This window comes from Diabrotica virgifera, chromosome 7 (assembly GCF_917563875.1).
Source record: "Diabrotica virgifera virgifera chromosome 7, PGI_DIABVI_V3a".
NCBI classification, from domain to species: Eukaryota; Metazoa; Arthropoda; class Insecta; order Coleoptera; family Chrysomelidae; genus Diabrotica; species Diabrotica virgifera.
In genome coordinates this window covers 12,979,938-12,999,061 of record NC_065449.1, presented here as the reverse complement: position 1 = coordinate 12,999,061, position 19,124 = coordinate 12,979,938, and the positions used below count along the sequence as shown (strand labels likewise).

Genomic DNA, 19,124 nt, shown 5'->3' with positions numbered 1-19,124 from the left:
GTTAAGTGGCATTTTCGTGTCCACTGGACTATCTGTAGAAACTATATTGTTTGAAGACGTCTATTTTCTACCATCTAAATTAGATGTCAGAATGGCTTTACCCAAAGACGAGATATCTCATTTCATAGTGTAATTGAAGACATACTTTCTTTTATAGAGAAAAGACAGACATAATTTATGAATTCCTTCAAAAGCTTACTGTCAAATTGTTCATGTCGTTAGTGTTATTATTTACCGAGTTGCTGTGTTTAAAGTGTTTCCGGGACTCTGTTCCATCGATTAAAACCGTTAAACGATGCGCGATGGCTTACTTAATTCAAAGGCGGTCGTACCGATACCAATGATACTGAGCGCTCCGGAAGTCCAAACGATGCAGTTATTCCCGAAAACATCGAAAAAATACTGAAAATTATTAACGAAAACCGCAAAGTGAAGTTGCAAGAGTTAGCTGAGATAGTAAAGTTATTAAACGACGTTACGATAGTAACGACAGCATTCTTACTGTTATACAAAAACATTTAGGTATGAGAAAACTGTTTTGCAAATGGGTATGTTTAGCAAATATGATTGGTCATATTACCCGTATGCGCGCCAATGGTGAATATAAAATTCTTAATTGTATGTCAAAAAGTGTGCAATTACTATGTCTTAAAACCCACCAAATTTCATTTGCATATATCAACCGATTTTAAAGCAATAAATAAATCGTAAGTTTGTAAGAAAAAATTTAACATCCCGTATCTCGAAAACGAAGCATTTGCGGACATACGATTATAAAGCAAACTGTCTTTATTTTTAATGCAGAATTACCCCTTAAAGTTTGTCGTACTTATTTAGAAACACCCTGTACTTATGAAGAACATGGTTAGTTGTTAAAGTACCTAACTTTGGATTATCCAACATAAGCGAATGAATAAAAAAATAGACTGTTACGAAAACCCGAGGCTATAGTTGGGTTTTAATTTCAGTATTTTATAAATGCTAGAATATTCCACAGGGTGTCCACTTTGAAAAAAAAACAGAGTTTGATTCGTACACCCTATACACAATTAAACTTTTCGTGTTTAGCAACAATATTACTACAGCGATATTGTTAAAGAATAAGGCCATAACATATTAAAAAGATTACCTAAATCGGACAACAGGTTTAGGAGATACGAGACATCAAAAATGACCTATTTTTGGAGTGCCCCTTTTCTCTGACGCGCAGTGCAGATCTGAATATCGACTGACGCCTGACGCGTGACGCGTATTATATTCGAGCAAGCTATTAATTTTTATGGGTACTTAATTTCTCCATAGTACTTAAACATTGGTTTTCACCACAAGGGTTGCTTTATGTGGAAATTAAAATTCGTCTCGAACATGTGTTCATATTATTGAGACTTCGTCATGTGTTGATAGTGGTAATTGAACTATTGTACAAGAAACTTAAAATGCTAAGTTGCAATATTATGTATTTGATATCCTGCATATACAGTATGGTGCAAATGAAAGGAATAAATTCGATATTCCGTAAGCCGGTGACTTTAAAGAAAAATACCGAAACAGGTCGTTTTTTATTTATATACACATATACAGTGTGTCGCATTTAAAATGAAGATGCCCCTATATTTCGGCTGTCACACCCTGTTTGTGGATTCGCAGTAGCCCGCGTTTAAAATTTAAATTTCAGTTGAATATCTAACAAATGTGAACCAGCAACCTGTATGACTATGCAAAATTTCAAATCGGTATTTATTTTTATAGCCGAAATATAGGGATGTCTCATCTTAAATGCGACACACTGTATATTTATGATACTAGTGACGTCATCCATACGGTCGTGATGATGTAATCGATGATTTTTTTAAATGAGAATAGGTTCGTGTGCTGGCTCACTTGAAAGGTTATTCATTTCACCATATAATAATATAAATATTGGTATCATTATGTATACAGGATGTCAAAAAAAAATTAATTAAATTAATTTACACAAAAAGAAGAGTGTATCTAAGTTATTTGAATTCAAAATACATTTTAGTGCTATTAGAAAACAGAAAAAAATGCTTATTTTACAAATAAACACTGTTTTTCGCTTAATTGAATATTCAAACTGCCAATAAGCAGGTGGAGGGCAGCTTAAACATAAAGCAATGGTTATTTATCAAATAAACATTTTTTTGCTGTTTTCTGGCAGCAGTAAAATGTATTTTGAATTAAATAAATTACATACATTTTTTTATGTCAAATAATTTAATTCAAAATAAATTTTTGGACACCCTGTATATATAATTATGTTAAGGTTTACATTACTATATAGAGAATTGAATAACCTTTCAAACAAGCTAGCAGACAACCCCTATTCGAATTTAATAAAATCATCGATTACGTCATCACGCCCAGATGGATGACGTCTCTAGTATGATATATATGTATAATATGCCAAAATATCATAATTTAAAATTAAAAATCGACCTGTTTCGGGATATTTCTTTATAGTCTCCGGCATACGAAATAACGAATTTATTCCTTTCATTTGCACCATATTGTATAGGGTGAGGCAGATAAAGGGCCTATTAGAAATATCTCGAGAACTAAAGGCAACAGAATCATGAAAATTGGAATGAAGGGATTTTGTAGAGTGATCTCTTTAATGAAAATATTTTCATCTATTTGCTACTTCCGGTTATACCGGAAGTTGCTTATAACTTCATTTTTTTAAATGGGATACCCTATATATTTTTACATTTTGGATTCTCCTCGATGTCTTCTTTCTTAAAATATATTGTAATTGTAATTGTAATAAAATGTTTTGTAATATTATACGAGGTAATTTAAAAGATAATTACGTTTTTTTATTAATTTCGTAGGAATTTTCACACCCCCTAGAATTGTAATAGTTTGACATCATAAACTATATTTATGTTCAAATGATTTCTAATATAGTCTACTATTTTTAAACATTATTAGTATAGCTAAGTGTTGAATTTTAGTATACAGGGTTGGTCGAAACTCGGAATAAGTATTTTTTGAGTTTTCTTAAATGGAACACCCTATATTTTAGTATTGTAATGAAATTATATTTTATGGTACTTTTTAATTTCTTAAGCATTCCCTATAACTAACTGCTTTAATTTGTGCTTAATTGTTACTTGCACCAACAATCTTAACTACATAAGTATTTTGATAGTTCAAACATTTATTGGTAATTTTAAGGATCAGTCTAGATTAATATGTGTTTATTTTCGAAAAATTATTTGTGATTGAATATTTTCACGGCCAACTTAATAAAAGTTCACGTATTTTTTGTTGCGATTAATGTTTGGCTTGAATCACCAATAACTCACAAATTAAAGCAGTTAGGTATAGGGAATGCTTAAGAAATAAAAAAGTACCATAAAATATTATTCCATTACAATACTAAAATACAGGGTATTCTATTTAAGAAAACTCAGAAAATACTTATTCCGAGTTTGGACCAACCCTGTATACTAAAATTCAATATTTAACTATACTAAGCTTTAACAATAGCAGCCTATATTAAAAATCATTTGAACATAAATAGAGTTTTTGATGTTAAATTACTACAATTCTACAGGGTGTGAAATTTCCTACTAAATTAATAAAAAAAAAACGTAATTATCTTTTAAACTACCTCGTATAATATTACAAAACCCTATATTTTAAGAAAGTAGAAATCGAAGAGAATCAAAAAATATAAAAATATATTTATATTATAGAGGGTGTCCCATATAATAATATAATTATATATAGAGGGTGTCCCATTAAAAAAAAACGAAGTTATAAGCAACTTCCGGTATAACCGGAAGTAGCAAATAGATAAAAATATTTTCGTTAAATAGATCATTCTTCAAACCCTCTTGATTCCAATTTTCATGATTCTGTTGGCTGTAGTTCTCGAGATATTTCTAATAGGCCATTTATCTGCCTCACCCTGTATGAACCTATTATTGTTTTATTTCGGACTAACTAAAAAATGTTTTTTGTCTGTAGATACACGATTCAAGCTACGGCGTCGGCTCGGACGAAGAAGACTTCTTCAGCGTGTACCACCAGAGCGCCGCCGCGAACGCCCTTCTCTACGTCGGTTTGGGAACCACCGCGATCGGGAGTGTCATCTTCTTCGTGGGCACCGGCGAGAAAGGCTTCAAAACCTTAGAACTACGACTCATCGGACCTACTCTCATAGCCTGCGGCCTACTGTGTTGCCTAATTCGAGTGTTATTATGTGCCGTGCCGTCTACTTGTTTTAGAAATCGAAAAAAGACTCGGCTCAAAGCCAACGTATGTCCACACGGATCCAATAGGTATCTGGCGACTAAGTTTAATTGTGCGCATGATTCGGATTTTGTAAATGTAGATAAGACTTCCCATAGAAAAAGTAAAAAGAAAGTTTCCATAGTACCGCCTAATCATTCGTTGCCTAGTACTAGTACCGCTGAATACAAGGAGCTACCTCAGTCGGCTACGAAGATCTCCATACCGGAGATCCATTTGCCCAACAGCTTTAGCGAAGACGGAAATAAATCTCCGAGAGAGGACTCCATCATCGAGCTGCAAGCTCTGGACTTAACTTATGATATACAGAGTATTTCAAGTTCCGATAGTGCCAGTGAAAGCAAATCGGTAAGTACGGCAGTTTCTATATTTATATTTTGTCATTATTGCGAAGAAAAGTAAAATTTTCTCATTATTTTGAATATTCCAGGTATATAATAACTGTTTTGGTTATTGTTGACCTATAGAAAGAAAACATACCTGTTTCCGGTCAAGAGTTCTGACGTTGGGACGTTCGGAGCCGTCTTTAATTATTAACAAGTTAGTGCAAAAAGCGCTATTTTTTCGATTTTTTGTACCCCATTAACCCATTCGCTGCCGATCATGCGCCAGCGCGTGATATGGTTACTTCAGTCAGGTGCCGTTCACGTGCCAGCGAGTGGTAAGGTTACTTTAGTCAGGTGCCGTTCAACAAAATGGCTCCTAGCCGAGTTGCATTCTTCTAGATAGGCAGCGAATCAGTTAAAAAGCTAGATAGTGGACATACAATTACAAAATTTGACTTTTTAGAACATTTTTGAAAGTTAAAAAGTCAATTTGTTGCTTCGCAAACTGCAAAATAAGGCAAAATCATATTTGTTAATAATTATTAATAAAATTAACTTAGAATTTTGGTATTTCACCCAAAGTTGGGTATTGGGTTACTTAAAAAGTTCTCAAAATATGAGACCGATCCATCAATTAGTTTAAAAGTTATTTTATTTGTTTATCCCAGAGACCTTTTTTGCAATAACATAAGACAGAAAATAATGAAGATAGGGATTCCAAACGAAAGTGGAAGAGTTATACTATGAGTATATATTAAAAAAAGATAATTATAGTCGAAAATCCTAATACAAAATTATTAGCATTTCAGTTTATTTTCTGTCTTATGTTAAATGGTATGTGGGATATAGGCTATTGGTTATGTTTAAAGTAAGAGAACTAAAAGGAACTACAACGTTAACGGGATTTTATTCTCTCATATCGTCAATGAAGCTCTAAATTTAAAAAAACTGCGGAGTGCTAGCATTTAAAGGGGTGCGTTTTTAAGAAAGGTGTGAGTTAGTCCCTAGGCACAAGGCGAATTAGGGTGAGTTCTATGCACATTTGGTGCAAACACATCTACATGAAAATTATTCCAGGTTAAATATACTATCGAAATATCACATTTTAAAGTCAAAAATACTTTTTTTTACAAAAATATATAGGTATAGGCGTTACTTCAGCGAAAAATAACTTCCGTCCTCCCTCGCTCTTTAAAAGGACATTTAGTAGAGGTCTCTACGATTTAAGCAGGAAACCCAATATGAACGCCCGGCACGGCACAGCCCGGCACGGCACAGAACAGTCCAAATTCATTTGTATAGTTTTAAATGCAACGTAACCCATTATGAGCGGCCAGCTCGGCCCGGCACAGTCCAGCACGCAAACGGAACGGCCAAAATTCTCCGAGGAGAATAAAATCCGTTGAAGTCGAACGACCTGAACGGCCAGTCGGCGCCAGTGCGTCATAATTGTTGGTAGTAAGCAGATATATTGTTGATTTTTTAATTGAAAGCGCGTTGTTTGTATTGAAATATAGATGTTGTTCTGAAGCTATTTTCTTGTGGCATTTTTACAATTTTAACTATTTAGAATGGGAAATAAGCCACAATATTATTAAAAAATGATTTTTATTAACGTTTCGACGCCCAAATCGGGTGCCGTTGTCAAAATACAAAATACTATTTTAGTATATTAATCAAGTATATTTAAATGGGAAATAAGCCACAATTTTACCTAAAAATGATTTTATTAACGTTTCGACGCCCAAGTCGGGTGTCGTTGTCAAAATACAAAATAATACTAAATAAATAAAAATGTTGTTGCTTAGTAAAAAATTCTTCTAATAATTTATTTAATCTGACTCATTTATATCGGCAATTCAGACACGTATTATACATTTTAAAGTAGACGATTTTAAAATGATATTGCCAATATTGATGAGTTGCGTTCCTGGGACGACTTTACTAAAAGATAGTTCATTCGATTACATGAAATCAATCCCAACTCAAGAATATCCGCCACAAAAAATCATAGCATGTAATCTGTCTTTAAAAAGACAACCAAATGCAACGGTGGCACTGAAATTCTCGCGTTAGAGATTTCATAGTAAATCACGAGGGAAAACCAGGAAAAACCTCGTGATACTATCAGTTAAAATTGAAATATAGAAATATAAAATTTGTTTTGAGACATTCGAAAATATTTGAGAAATTTTGGATCATCTTTATGCGGGAAAAGATGATGACAATCGCCATATTCTCTTCTTTTTTTAATATTTCGTGAACCCAAAACCGATGTTTCCGTCGTAATTTTGCATTTTCGTCTGTTTCAATGTCAGCACAAATTTCACTTACTATTATAACCTCTTCTTCCGACGAGGTCTCCATGGCAAATGATCATTTTTCCGGTGCCGGCCGTTACAAATGGATTTTTGGACGTGCCGGATTGTGCTGTGCCGTGCCGGGCTGTGCCGTGCCGGGCGTTCATAATGGGTTTCCGGCTTTATAATTTCCAAAATAGGATTTTTCAAATTTCGACACTCACAGCAATTTTGGGACATTTATCATATTACTTCGCAAACATTATTCTGTAACTTTTTTCTACGCATCTCTAGGTATATGTATGTAATGTATATTATTAGAAAGAAAAGTCACTTACCTTTAAAATGGTATATCGTGTAAGGTTGTATGACTATATTTAAGCAAGATATGGTTTTTCAAAATTTTATACTTTTAATGATTTTTGATATTTTTTATGATTATTTTTTAAATTTCTCATTGTGACTTTTTCCTTGTACATTTATGTATATACATTGTAAAATAAAAAAAGCATATTTTCTTTACTTTAAAATGGTGTATTGCAAAAAATTCTAGGACTATTTTTAAACAATATATCCGTAGGATATCCAAGGGTATGCGTAATTTAAAAAAAAAAATTAAATTTTTTATTTTTTTTTTTTTAATTAGATAAATATAATTGGATATTATAACATAACTTTTAATTCAAAATAACTTTTCTTAATAACACTTTTCGATATTGTGAAATATAAAGATACTTTACTCTTGAGCGAAATTCATATTTTTTAACATACCTCGTACACTATTGATAACATTTTATATCTGATGATTGCATCTTAGGTTTTAGACTATGCAGAGCATTTTATAAAGAATACCTTTTTTCATAAAGTTATTACTAAAAAAGTTTTCCATATGGTTCCAACTTAGTGGGACCTATTGCATGTGTATATGTCACACTTTGAAAAAAACGCTGGACGGAAGGGTCGCCCGAGAACTTTATCGTACCGATCTATTATCGTTATGGTACTAGATACTGGCATTCTATAAAAATAACAAAGTTACTCGTTATTTTGATATTTTAGAATTTAAAATTAGTTCATTTTTCTGAGAAATTAATAGCTTATATTATTTACATTTCATTCTATTTCGATTATGCCAGTCAAGATATTATCTCCGAATTCTATCCTACTGCATGGATTTTAAGGAAATTTTGGGAGTAGTCCAATCTCCTAATTCAAAGTCAATCCTATATACTATGGCGCTTTTATCATGGGGGCGGTTCCCACCAATTCTCAGGGGTGAAATATGTTTATTTTCGAATTACATGTAGAAAAAGGAAGATTTTTAAGAAAATTTAAAAATTCATTCTATAATTTGATCACATTTTCTACAAAAACCATTCATTTTAAACTCGTTCAACTTTTTGAAAGTAGAAGTAACACTATATTAAAAGGTATTGCAAAAGAAAAACAATACATTTAAATTATGTTGGATGGGGAGTTAAATGTATATACTTTTCATTTTTCCTTAAAGTACATTAGTCTTATATTTTTTTACACCATATCTCGCTTAATTTGTATGTAACCGACATTTAACGGTGCTCTTTTTAAAGGCCTTTTCAAACACTACAAAAGGTGTTGGTAGCATTATACACCTAAAACCTACCGTTCCTCTGTTATTTTAAGTTGAATACACCAATTTGAGCATGCACCAAAAAACAAACTATTTTCACCTACCATATCTATTTTTGTATTATAAATACAACATTTACGAATGAACGAATCTCTTTATTATTTATAATCTAAATAATGTTTTATATAGTGTTTTTAGTTCGATGCATAGTTTTTAAGGTATTCACAAAAAATCAGTCCGAAACGGTGTCATTTTTCAATGAAAATGGCCAATTTTCAACTACGCATAACTCAAAAAGTATTGAGTTCTCAAAAAAAAGTATAGACCAGTTTTTGCTTAGACATAGGTTCTTTAGCCACTTCCGTGCTTATTTTGACCAACAAATTTTCCACCCCCTTGAAGAAGTGGGAACCGCCCCAAGATAAAAGCGCCATAGTATATAGGGTAGATTTTGTTTCTTGAGCTATTCCCTACTTAATGTGAAAATATAAGTACATCAATGTAGTAGGATAGAATTCGGAGCCAAATACCCTCATTGAGTGCCCTACAATAATGCTCTGCTATGATCGCGTGAGAGAGGACACACTTAAGATTATAGCAAAATTTCTATTTACCGTAACTTTTCGAGTTTTTGAGGTACAGCAACGAATTTTATGTCATTGGAAAGGTAATTTTGCATTCTTTCAAAATATGTAAAAATATACAGGGCGCATCTAAAAAGATTAAGATTTTTTATTCATTTCCGGTTCAACCGGAAGCCATATTTTTAGTAAAATTTATTGTGATAATAGATAATAAAGTACCATATAGGTCTGCAAAATTTAAAATTTAAGTTTCTATTATGAAGGAAGTTACGGGCACTCAAACATTTTTTTATAAAAAATACATAACTCGCCTCCTATAGGGAGTTAAGAAATCTGACTAATGTCATTCAATTTAGCGATAGGATATCAAAAACATATCAAAAAATAAAAAAATTCCTTGGAGCCATTTTTGAGAAAATCTAGTTCAAATTTATGTCAAATTTTGACCCCTTAAATATAGGCAACCCGTAACTTTCTCTGAAAAACGATAACATTCTTCTTATAGCCCCATCTTTAAGCTATATAACAACGTTTTCAAATTAAACTTATCTTAAACAAGTTTTTAGATAGGTAGCGAAATGTGTCGGGTGAGCGGTCGGCCATGTTGGCCGCCATTTTGAATTTGGAAATGTCAAATTCCGTATTTTTATTTAACTATAGATGAGCTTACTTTGAGTTGAATTTCATTCATTTCGGTAAAAATTTGCAAAAATGGGCCCTAAATAACCCCCCTATTTCGGCTCCCCTTTGAGAGGTTTTTTTTAAAAGCTTAGTTTCTCGACAAAATTCTCTTAAACTTACTCATACCGAATTTCATCAAAATCGGTCCAGTAGTTTTTGCTGGGCGGTGGCGACATACGTACGTACGTACATGTTTTTTTTTATTTGCTTTTTAGACTCAGCGGGACTCAAAACGTCGAAAAAAAGTGAAATCTGAAAAAAATTTTTTTGCACGATCCTATAACTTTATCTATTATACTATACTACGTATATAGTACGATAAAGTAAAAAATATCTTGTTTAAAAATAGTCATAGAATTTTTTACAGTACACCATTTTAAAGTAAAGAAAATAAGCATTCTTTTTTAGTGCATAATATATATGTATACCTAAATGTACAATAAAAAAAGTTATAATGAGACATTTAAAAATAATCTTAAAATATATCAAAAATAATTAAAAGTATAAAATTTTGAAAAACCTTATCTTGCTTAAAAATAGTCATACAACCTTATAGGCCTTGGGCCCGCATATACAAATATTATTTATGACCACACCGTTGAAACTTTTTGTACTTGTTATTTGGATGGAGTCGGACAAATTTTGAGCTTGGCGCATTATGGTAGTGGGGCGTTTGTCTGTCAAGCGGTGACGAAGTTGTCAATTTTATGCAAGAAAAAAATTTATTACCACATTGGTCATTCTATTTTAATCAATGGATTTTATCATATAAACAACGAAAACAATTTTGTCGGACAAAAATATTGGGGCATATGACGCGTCGGACACGCTAAATATGTCAAATTTATGAAAATAATAAATTTATTACCACATCGATAATTTTAACGGTATCTATCATAAAACCTTTTTACAATAATGTGGTAACCTTGTCGGACAATTTTCACGGGGCATATGCGCAGTCGGACGCGCCGAAGATGTCAATTTCCTGAAATTTTTTTATTTACAACCATTTTTCCGACAGCATTAGTAGGTTATAAGTAATTATATTCTTAATCAAAAAAACAAAGCGTCGGACAAAAATATTGGGGCAACTCGACAGTCGGACAAAAAATTTAATTTTTATTAGTAAAGTATACTTTCAAATTATGCTGGGTTCGTGCATCCCTTATCTTTACAACCATTTTTCCGACAAAAGTAGTAGGTTACAAGTAATTATATTCTTAAACAAAAAATGTAATTGTCTGACAAAAATGTTGGGGCAAACGAACAGAAAACTTAATTCTTTTAGGCTATCGACGAGGAGGTATTATCAAAAAAAAATTTTAAAACAGTGTTTCTCGGTTACTTTTGAATCGATTTAGCTGAAAATTGGTACACACACTTAGTAAAGCATTTAAAAGGGTATGACGTAGATCGGAACCCAAAATTTTCCCAAAAAAATTTCGGACAAGAGGGAAAATTTTAGAAAAATTGTGATCTGATATTTGCGTACATACTCCTTGAACAACGACAAACATCGTTCTGTAGTTTTTTTTCTCGAAATAAAAAAAAATTTCCGACACAAGTATCAGGTTATAAGTAGTTATATTCCAAATCAAAAAATCTAAGTGTCCGACAAAAATATTGGGTCAAATCCAAAGTCGGACAAAAAATTTAATTTTTATTAATAAACTGTCTTTTAAACCTTTCTCGGTTCGTGCAACCCTTACCTTTAAAACCATTTTTCCGACAACATTAGTAGGTTATAAGTAATTATATTCTTAATCAAAAAATCAAAGTGTCGGACAAAAATATTGGGGCAATTCGACAGCCGGACAAAAAATTTATTTTTATTAGTAAAGTATACTTTCAAATTATGCTGGGTTCGTGCATCCCTTATCTTTACAACCATTTTTCCGACAAAAGTAGTAGGTTACAAGTAATTATATTCTTAAACAAAAAATATAATTGTCTGACAAAAATGTTGGGGCAAACGAACAGAAAACTTAATTCTTTTAGGCTATCGACGAGGAGGTATTATCAAAAAAAAAATTTTAAAACAGTGTTTCTCGGTTACTTTTGAATCGATTTAGCTGAAAATTGGTACACACACCAAGTAAAGCATTTAAAAGGGTATGACGTAGATCGGAACCCAAAATTTTCTTAAAAAATTTTCCGACAAGACGGAAAATTTTAGAAAAATTGTGATCTGATAATTTGTGTACATACTCCTTGAACAACGACAAACATCGTTCTGTAGTTTTTTTTCTCGAAATAAAAAAAAATTTCCGATACAAGTATCAGGTTATAAGTAGTTATATTCCAAATCAAAAAATCTAAGTGTCCGACAAAAATATTGGGTCAAATCCAAAGTAGGACAAAAAATTTAATTTTTATTAATAAACTGTCTTTTGAATCTTACTGGGTTCGTGCAACCCTTACCTTTAAAACCATTTTTCCGACAACATTAGTAGGTTATAAGTAATTATATTCTTAATCAAAAAATCAAAGTGTCGGACAAAAATATTGGGGCAACTCGACAGTCGGACAAAAAATTTATTTTTATTAGTAAAGTATACTTTCAAATTATGCTGGGTTCGTGCATCCCTTATCTTTACAACCATTTTTCCGACAAAAGTAGTAGGTTACAAGTAATTATATTCTTAAACAAAAAATATAATTGTCTGACAAAAATGTTGGGGCAAACGAACAGAAAACTTAATTCTTTTAGGCTATCGACGAGGAGGTATTATCAAAAAAAAAATTTAAAACAGTGTTTCTCGGTTACTTTTGAATCGATTTAGCTGAAAATTGGTACACACACTAAGTAAAGCATTTAAAAGGGTATGACGCAGATCGGAACCCAAAATTTTCTTAAAAAATTTTCCGACAAGAGGGAAAATTTTAGAAAAATTGTGATCTGATAATTTGTGTACATACTCCTTGAACAACGACAAACATCGTTCTGTATTTTTTTTCTCCAATTAAAAAAAAATTTTCAGCACATGTATCAGGTTATAAGTAGTTATATTTCAAATCAAAAACTCTAAGTGCCCGACATAAATAGTGGGGCACATCCAAAGTCGGACAAAAAATTTAATTTTTATTAATAAACTATACTTTTAAACTATTCTGGGTTCGTGCATCCCTTATCTTTACAACCATTTTTCCGACAAAAGTAGTAGGATACAAGTAATTATACTCTTAAACAAAAAATGTAATTGTCTGACAAAAATGTTGGGGCAAACGAACAGGAAACTTAATTCTTTTAGGCTAGGGACGAGGAGGTATTATCCAAAAATATTTTAAAACAGATTTTTTCGGTTATTTTTGAATCGATTTAGCTGAAAATTGGTACACACACTAAGTAAAACATTTAAAAGGGTATGACGTAGCGCTGTACCCAAAATTTTCCCAAAAAAATTTCGGACAAGAGGGAAAATTTTTGAAAAATTGTGATCTGATATTTGCTTACATACTCCTTGAACAACGACAAGCATCGTTCTGTAGTTTTTTTTTTCCAATTAAAAAAAATTTCTGACACAAGTATCAGGTTATAAGTAGTTATATTCTATATCAAAAAATCTAAGTGTCCGACAAAAATATTGGGTCAAATCCAAAGTCGGACAAAAAATTTAATTTTTATTAATAAACTGTCTTTTAAAATTTACTGGGTTCGTGCAACCCTTACCTTTAAAACCATTTTTCCGACAACATTAGTAGATCATAAGTAATTATATTCTTAATCAAAAAATCAAAGTGTCGGACAAAAATATTGGGGCAACTCGACAGTCGGACAAAAAATTTATTTTTATTAATAAAGCATACTTTCAAATTATGCTGGCTTCGTGCATCCCTTATCTTTACAACCATTTTTCCGACAAAAGTAGTAGGTTACAAGTAATTATATTCTTAAACAAAAAATATAATTGTCTGACAAAAATGTTGGGGCAAACGAACAGAAAACTTAATTCTTTTAGGCTATCGACGAGGAGGTATTATCAAAAAAAAATTTTAAAACAGTGTTTCTCGGTTACTTTTGAATCGATTTAGCTGAAAATTGGTACACACACTTAGTAAAGCATTTAAAAGGGTATGACGTAGATCGGAACCCAAAATTTTCTTAAAAAATTTTCCGACAAGAGGGAAAATTTTAGAAAAATTGTGATCTGATAATTTGTGTACATACTCCTTGAACAACGACAAACATCGTTCTGTAGTTTTTTTTCTCGAAATAAAAAAGAATTTCCGACACAAGTATCAGGTTATAAGTAGTTATATTCCATATCAAAAAATCTAAGTGTCCGACAAAAATATTGGGTCAAATCCAAAGTAGGACAAAAAATTTAATTTTTATTAATAAACTGTCTTTTGAACCTTACTGGGTTCGTGCAACCCTTACCTTTAAAACCATTTTTCCGACAACATTAGTAGGTTATAAGTAATTATATTCTTAATCAAAAAATCGAAGTGTCGGACAAAAATATTGGGGCAACTCGACAGTCGGACAAAAAATTTATTTTTATTAGTAAAGTATACTTTCAAATTATGCTGGGTTCGTGCATCCCTTATCTTTACAACCATTTTTCCGACAAAAGTAGTAGGTTACAAGTTATTCTTAAACAAAAAATATAATTGTCTGACAAAAATGTTGGGGCAAACTAACAGAAATCTTAATTCTTTTAGGCTATCGACGAAGAGGTATTATCAAAAAAAATTTAAAACAGTGTTTCTCGGTTACTTTTGAATCGATTTAGCTAAAAATTGGTACACACGCTAAGTACTACACTTAAAAGGGCATGACAAAGAATTGTACACAAAATTTTCCAAAAAGATTTTCCGACAAGAGGGAAAATTTCGGAAATTTTTTTTAAAATTTTAGAATGTTCTCTACAAGGCGGAACCCGACATCCGACGCCCTGAAGGGCACTAAGGATTATGAGAAAGAAGAAGAAGAAGGAATGTTCTCTACGTTACGTCCTTATAAATATTATAAGGTGTATTTCTACAAATTTTCAGTTTGATCTATGTAGATCTAACCGAGAAAAATTGTTTATAGTTCGCTTTAGTCTCCTTGATGCTTATTATTTTTTTATATCCCAGAGAACGGCTGTTCCCGTACATGCGACACTATATTATACAAGAAATTTTCGATTTTCTAAATGTGACTGAATTGAAAAAATTGGGCCAAATCCAATCTTAAAATATAGGAAAAGAGATATATGTCCACCATCCATTTTGGTCCAAGGGTGTGGATTTTACGTCCCATTTAGAGTCTGTTTTTCGTTCTCGTCCCCAAAACTCCCAAAAATTTAGAAAATTTAAGTCCGACTTTACAGCTTCCTTTAGTACTGAACATTACCTTTCCAAAGCATGTTTAATTTTGAAAATTCTTCTCTTCTTCTTCTTCTTCTTCTTCTTCTTCCTTTTATATAGACATTACTCTGTCTGTTTTTCAATGTGCCTCCAGTAAGTTGTCATTCCACCTTTTTCGTGGTCTTCCCACTGATCGTCTTCCTATTGGGGAACCTTCTCTGACCGTCCTTACTACTCTATTTGTTGTCATTCGGCTTATGTGGTCGTTCCATTCTACTCTTCTGCTTTTCACCCCATAGGCGTAACCAGGGGGTGGTTTTGGGGGTTATAACCCCCCTTTTGGATGTACTTTGAGCTCTATACGCTTAACACAATTATTATTCCATACCCCCAGAGACCTTCAAGTAGACGTAACTCCCCCTAAGGATCATCCTGGTTACACCTCTGTTTCACCCAGTTATTAATGTTGTCCACCTTGCATCTCCTTCATATATCTGCACTTCTAGCTCTATCCCACAGCGTCTTACCATCGATTTTTCGCAATGTTTTCATCTCTGCTGTTTCTATAGCATTCTTTTTGTCCTTTCTGTATCAGGTTGTGTTTCTGCCGCGTATGTCATTATTGGTCTGATGACTCTTTTGTAAATTCTGCCTTTCACTTCTTTTCTGATGTTTTCATTTCTCTATATTGTTTCATTCAGGCAACCTGCGGCTCTGTTTGCTTTATTCACCTGATCTTCCACTTTTGTTTCGAGCTTTCCGTAGCTGCATAGTGTGATGCCTAGATATTTAAAATCCATGACTTGTTCTATTATTTGACCCTCCAGCTCTAATTTACACCTTATTAGATCTGCTGTTATAACCATGCATTTAGTCTTTTTTAGGGAAATTTACATGTTAAATTTTCTAGCGGTTATATTAAATTCGTGCAGCATACGTTGTAAATCATCTTCACTTTGAGAGATTAGTATTGCGTCGTCTGCATAGCTGATTATTTTAAGTGGTTTTTCTCCCATTTGGTATTCTTTTTTTGTTCTTACTTTTTTTATTATTTCGTCCATGATCAGGTTGAACAACAGAGGACTCAGGGAATCTCCCTGTCTTATCCCATTGTAATTTTGAAAATTGTATATACCATTCAAAAGTTACCGATCTCAGAAATTTTATTCAATTTCTATTTAAAAAGGGAAAAATGTTTTTTCTCAAAGTTCGCATCACCCCGTGGAATATTCTAGCATCTATAAAATACTAAAATTAATACCTAACTATAGCCTCATTCCTTCTCAACATTCAGTTTTTTCATTCATTCGTTTATGTTGGATAATAAAAAAGTTAAGGACTTTAATAACTAGCCATGTTTTTCATAGACAAAGTGTGTTTTTAAATGGCAAACTTTAAGGAGTAATTGTGCATGACAGAATAAAGTCAGTTTGCTTTACGAGAAAAACGTATGTCCACAAATGCATCGTTTCCGAGATAGGGGGTGTTGAAGTTTTTCTGACAAACTGACGATTTATTTATTGCTTTAAAACCAGTTGAGATATGCAAATGAAATTTGGTGGGTTTTAAGAGGTAGTTATTGCACATTTTTAACTACAGTTAAGAATTTAATATTCACCATTGGCGCGCATACGGGTAATATGAGCCGAAAAATACGTAATTTAATATGAAGTCAAAAATGTATAAAAATTAATTTTTTTTAATTTGTACCAAAACGCCCCATTATTTTTGTCCGACAAGTGATCCAATATGCATTACACATGTAAAAAAACAGTACAAAATAAAAATAACATCTGTGGTAATAAATAAAAAAATTTCAGGAGATTGACATTTTCGGCGGGTTCGACTGCGCATATGCCCCGTGAAAATTGTCCGACAAGGTTACCACATTATTGTAAAAAGGTTTTATGGTAGATACCGTTAAAATTATCCATGTGGTAATAAATTTATTATTTTCATAAATTTTAAGTTATTTTTCGGGTGTAACTTCAATGATATTATGCTAAAAATGATGGTGTATCGCATATTTAAAATGCGTTTATCTCGAAAACGGTTGAGTTTAGGAAGATGAAAGAAGTATACCTTTATTAAGTAAAACTAATAGGAAAATAAAAATTTTAATGTCAAAATTATACAGAGTGAGGGATAAAAAAAATTGAACGTAATAAATGAGTGCTGAAAGGCATATGTGGCGCCCTCTGGGCAATGCATAATTTTTGGTAAGGAATTTAGATTTCTCGACCCAAGAAACCTCCAAATATAAAATTTCATGTTGTTATCTCATACCTATCAGGAAATATTAAATAATAAATAAAAAAAAAGTTTAACTTTGACACCCTGTATCTCGGCTATTATAAACTTTGTACTAAGGTAAGTTAGCTTAAATCGGCCTATTTTAACCTCAGGAACCTGAGGTTAAGCTATGGCCCATTCTTTACCAAACACCCTGTATGCATAAAAATTACTTCTTCTTTTAATTGTACCAAAACGCCCCATTATTTTTGTCCGACAAGTGATCCAATATGCATTACACATGTAAAAGAACAGTACAAAATAAAAATGACATCTGTGGTAATAAATAAAAAATTTTCAGGAAATTGACATCTTCGGTGCGTCCGACTGCGCATATGCCCCGTGAAAATTGTCCGACAAGGTTACCACATTATTGTAAAAAGGTTTTATGATAGATACCGTTAAAAGTACCGATGTGGTAATAAATTTATTATTTTCATAAATTTGACATATTTAGCGTGTCCGACGCGTCATATGCCCCAATATTTTTGTCCGACAAAATTGTTTTCGTTGTTTATATGATAAAATCCATTGATTAAAATAGAATGACCAATGTGGTAATAAATTTTTTTCTTGCATAAAATTGACAACTTCGTCACCGCTTGACAGACAAACGCCCCACTACCATAATGCGCCAAGCTCAAAATTTGTCCGACTCCACCCAAATAACAAGTACAAAAAGTTTCAACGGTGTGGTCATAAATAATAATTGTATATGCGGGCCCAAGGCCTATTATACTGTTGATTGATAAATAAAATTTTATCGTATAAAAACGATACACCATTTTGAAGGTAAGTGACTTCTCTTTCTACTAAATGTACCAGTGCATATACCTAGAGATGCGTAAAAAAAAGTAACAGAACAATATTTGCGAAGTAATATGGTATATGTCCCAAAATCGCTGTGAGTGTTGAAATTTGAAAAATTATATTTTGGAAAATATAAATTACAGGGACTTTTAACAAACGGCATTTTCAAGAGGAATGATGGAAGATTTTTTTCTGTGAATTAATGCCTATACCTATATCCCCGTGGAAAAAGGTTATGGGACAAAAAACAAAATTGCTATCTTTCGTGTTTTTTTCTGCTTTTCTTTTGAATATATTTTTGTAAACAAAAGTATTTTTGACTTAAAAATGTGATATTTAGATGGTACATTTAACCTGGAATAATTTTCATATAGATGTGTTTGCACCAAAAGGGCATAGAACTCTCCCTAATTCGCCCTGTGCCTAGGGACTAATTCACCCCTTTATCAAAAACGCACCCCTTTAAATGGTAGCACTCCGCGGTTTTTTCATATTTAGAGGTCCATTGACTATATAAAACAATAAAATCCCGTCAACGTTATAGTTCCTTTCTAAAATACATAATCAATAGCCTAATAAACAACTAGAATAAATTTTAAATTAATTGATGGATCAGGTTTGAAATTTTGAGAGTTTGTTAAGTACCACAATACACAACTTTGAGTGAAATACCAAAGGTCTAAATTAATTTTAATAATAGTTATTAACAAATAACAACTATTTTAGATACCTTATTTTGCAGTTTGTGAAGCAACAAAGACTTTTTAACTTTCAAAATCGCCCTTTTGAAGCTGTGTCCATGCTCTAAAAAATCAAATTCTGTAATTTATAAAGCTGTCAGGGTGAGAAAGGAGGAATTAAAACTTAAAATAAACGAGAGGTTAATAAAATCTAAAAAAAGACCATATTTAATAAAAATAAAAATTAATTTTAATTAAAATATAAT

The 19,124-nt window shown here is 32.1% G+C and overlaps 1 protein-coding gene across 1 annotated transcript in view; it reads left to right on the top strand.

The window, feature by feature from the left end:
- LOC126887777 (uncharacterized) overlaps positions 1-19,124 on the top strand; it is a 298,854-nt gene that overhangs the window by 263,316 nt on the left and 16,414 nt on the right. The window contains exon 5 of the mRNA XM_050655583.1: positions 3,997-4,629. Within this exon, the coding sequence (XP_050511540.1) occupies positions 3,997-4,629 (633 nt within the window). The remainder of the gene's footprint in view (positions 1-3,996; positions 4,630-19,124) is intronic.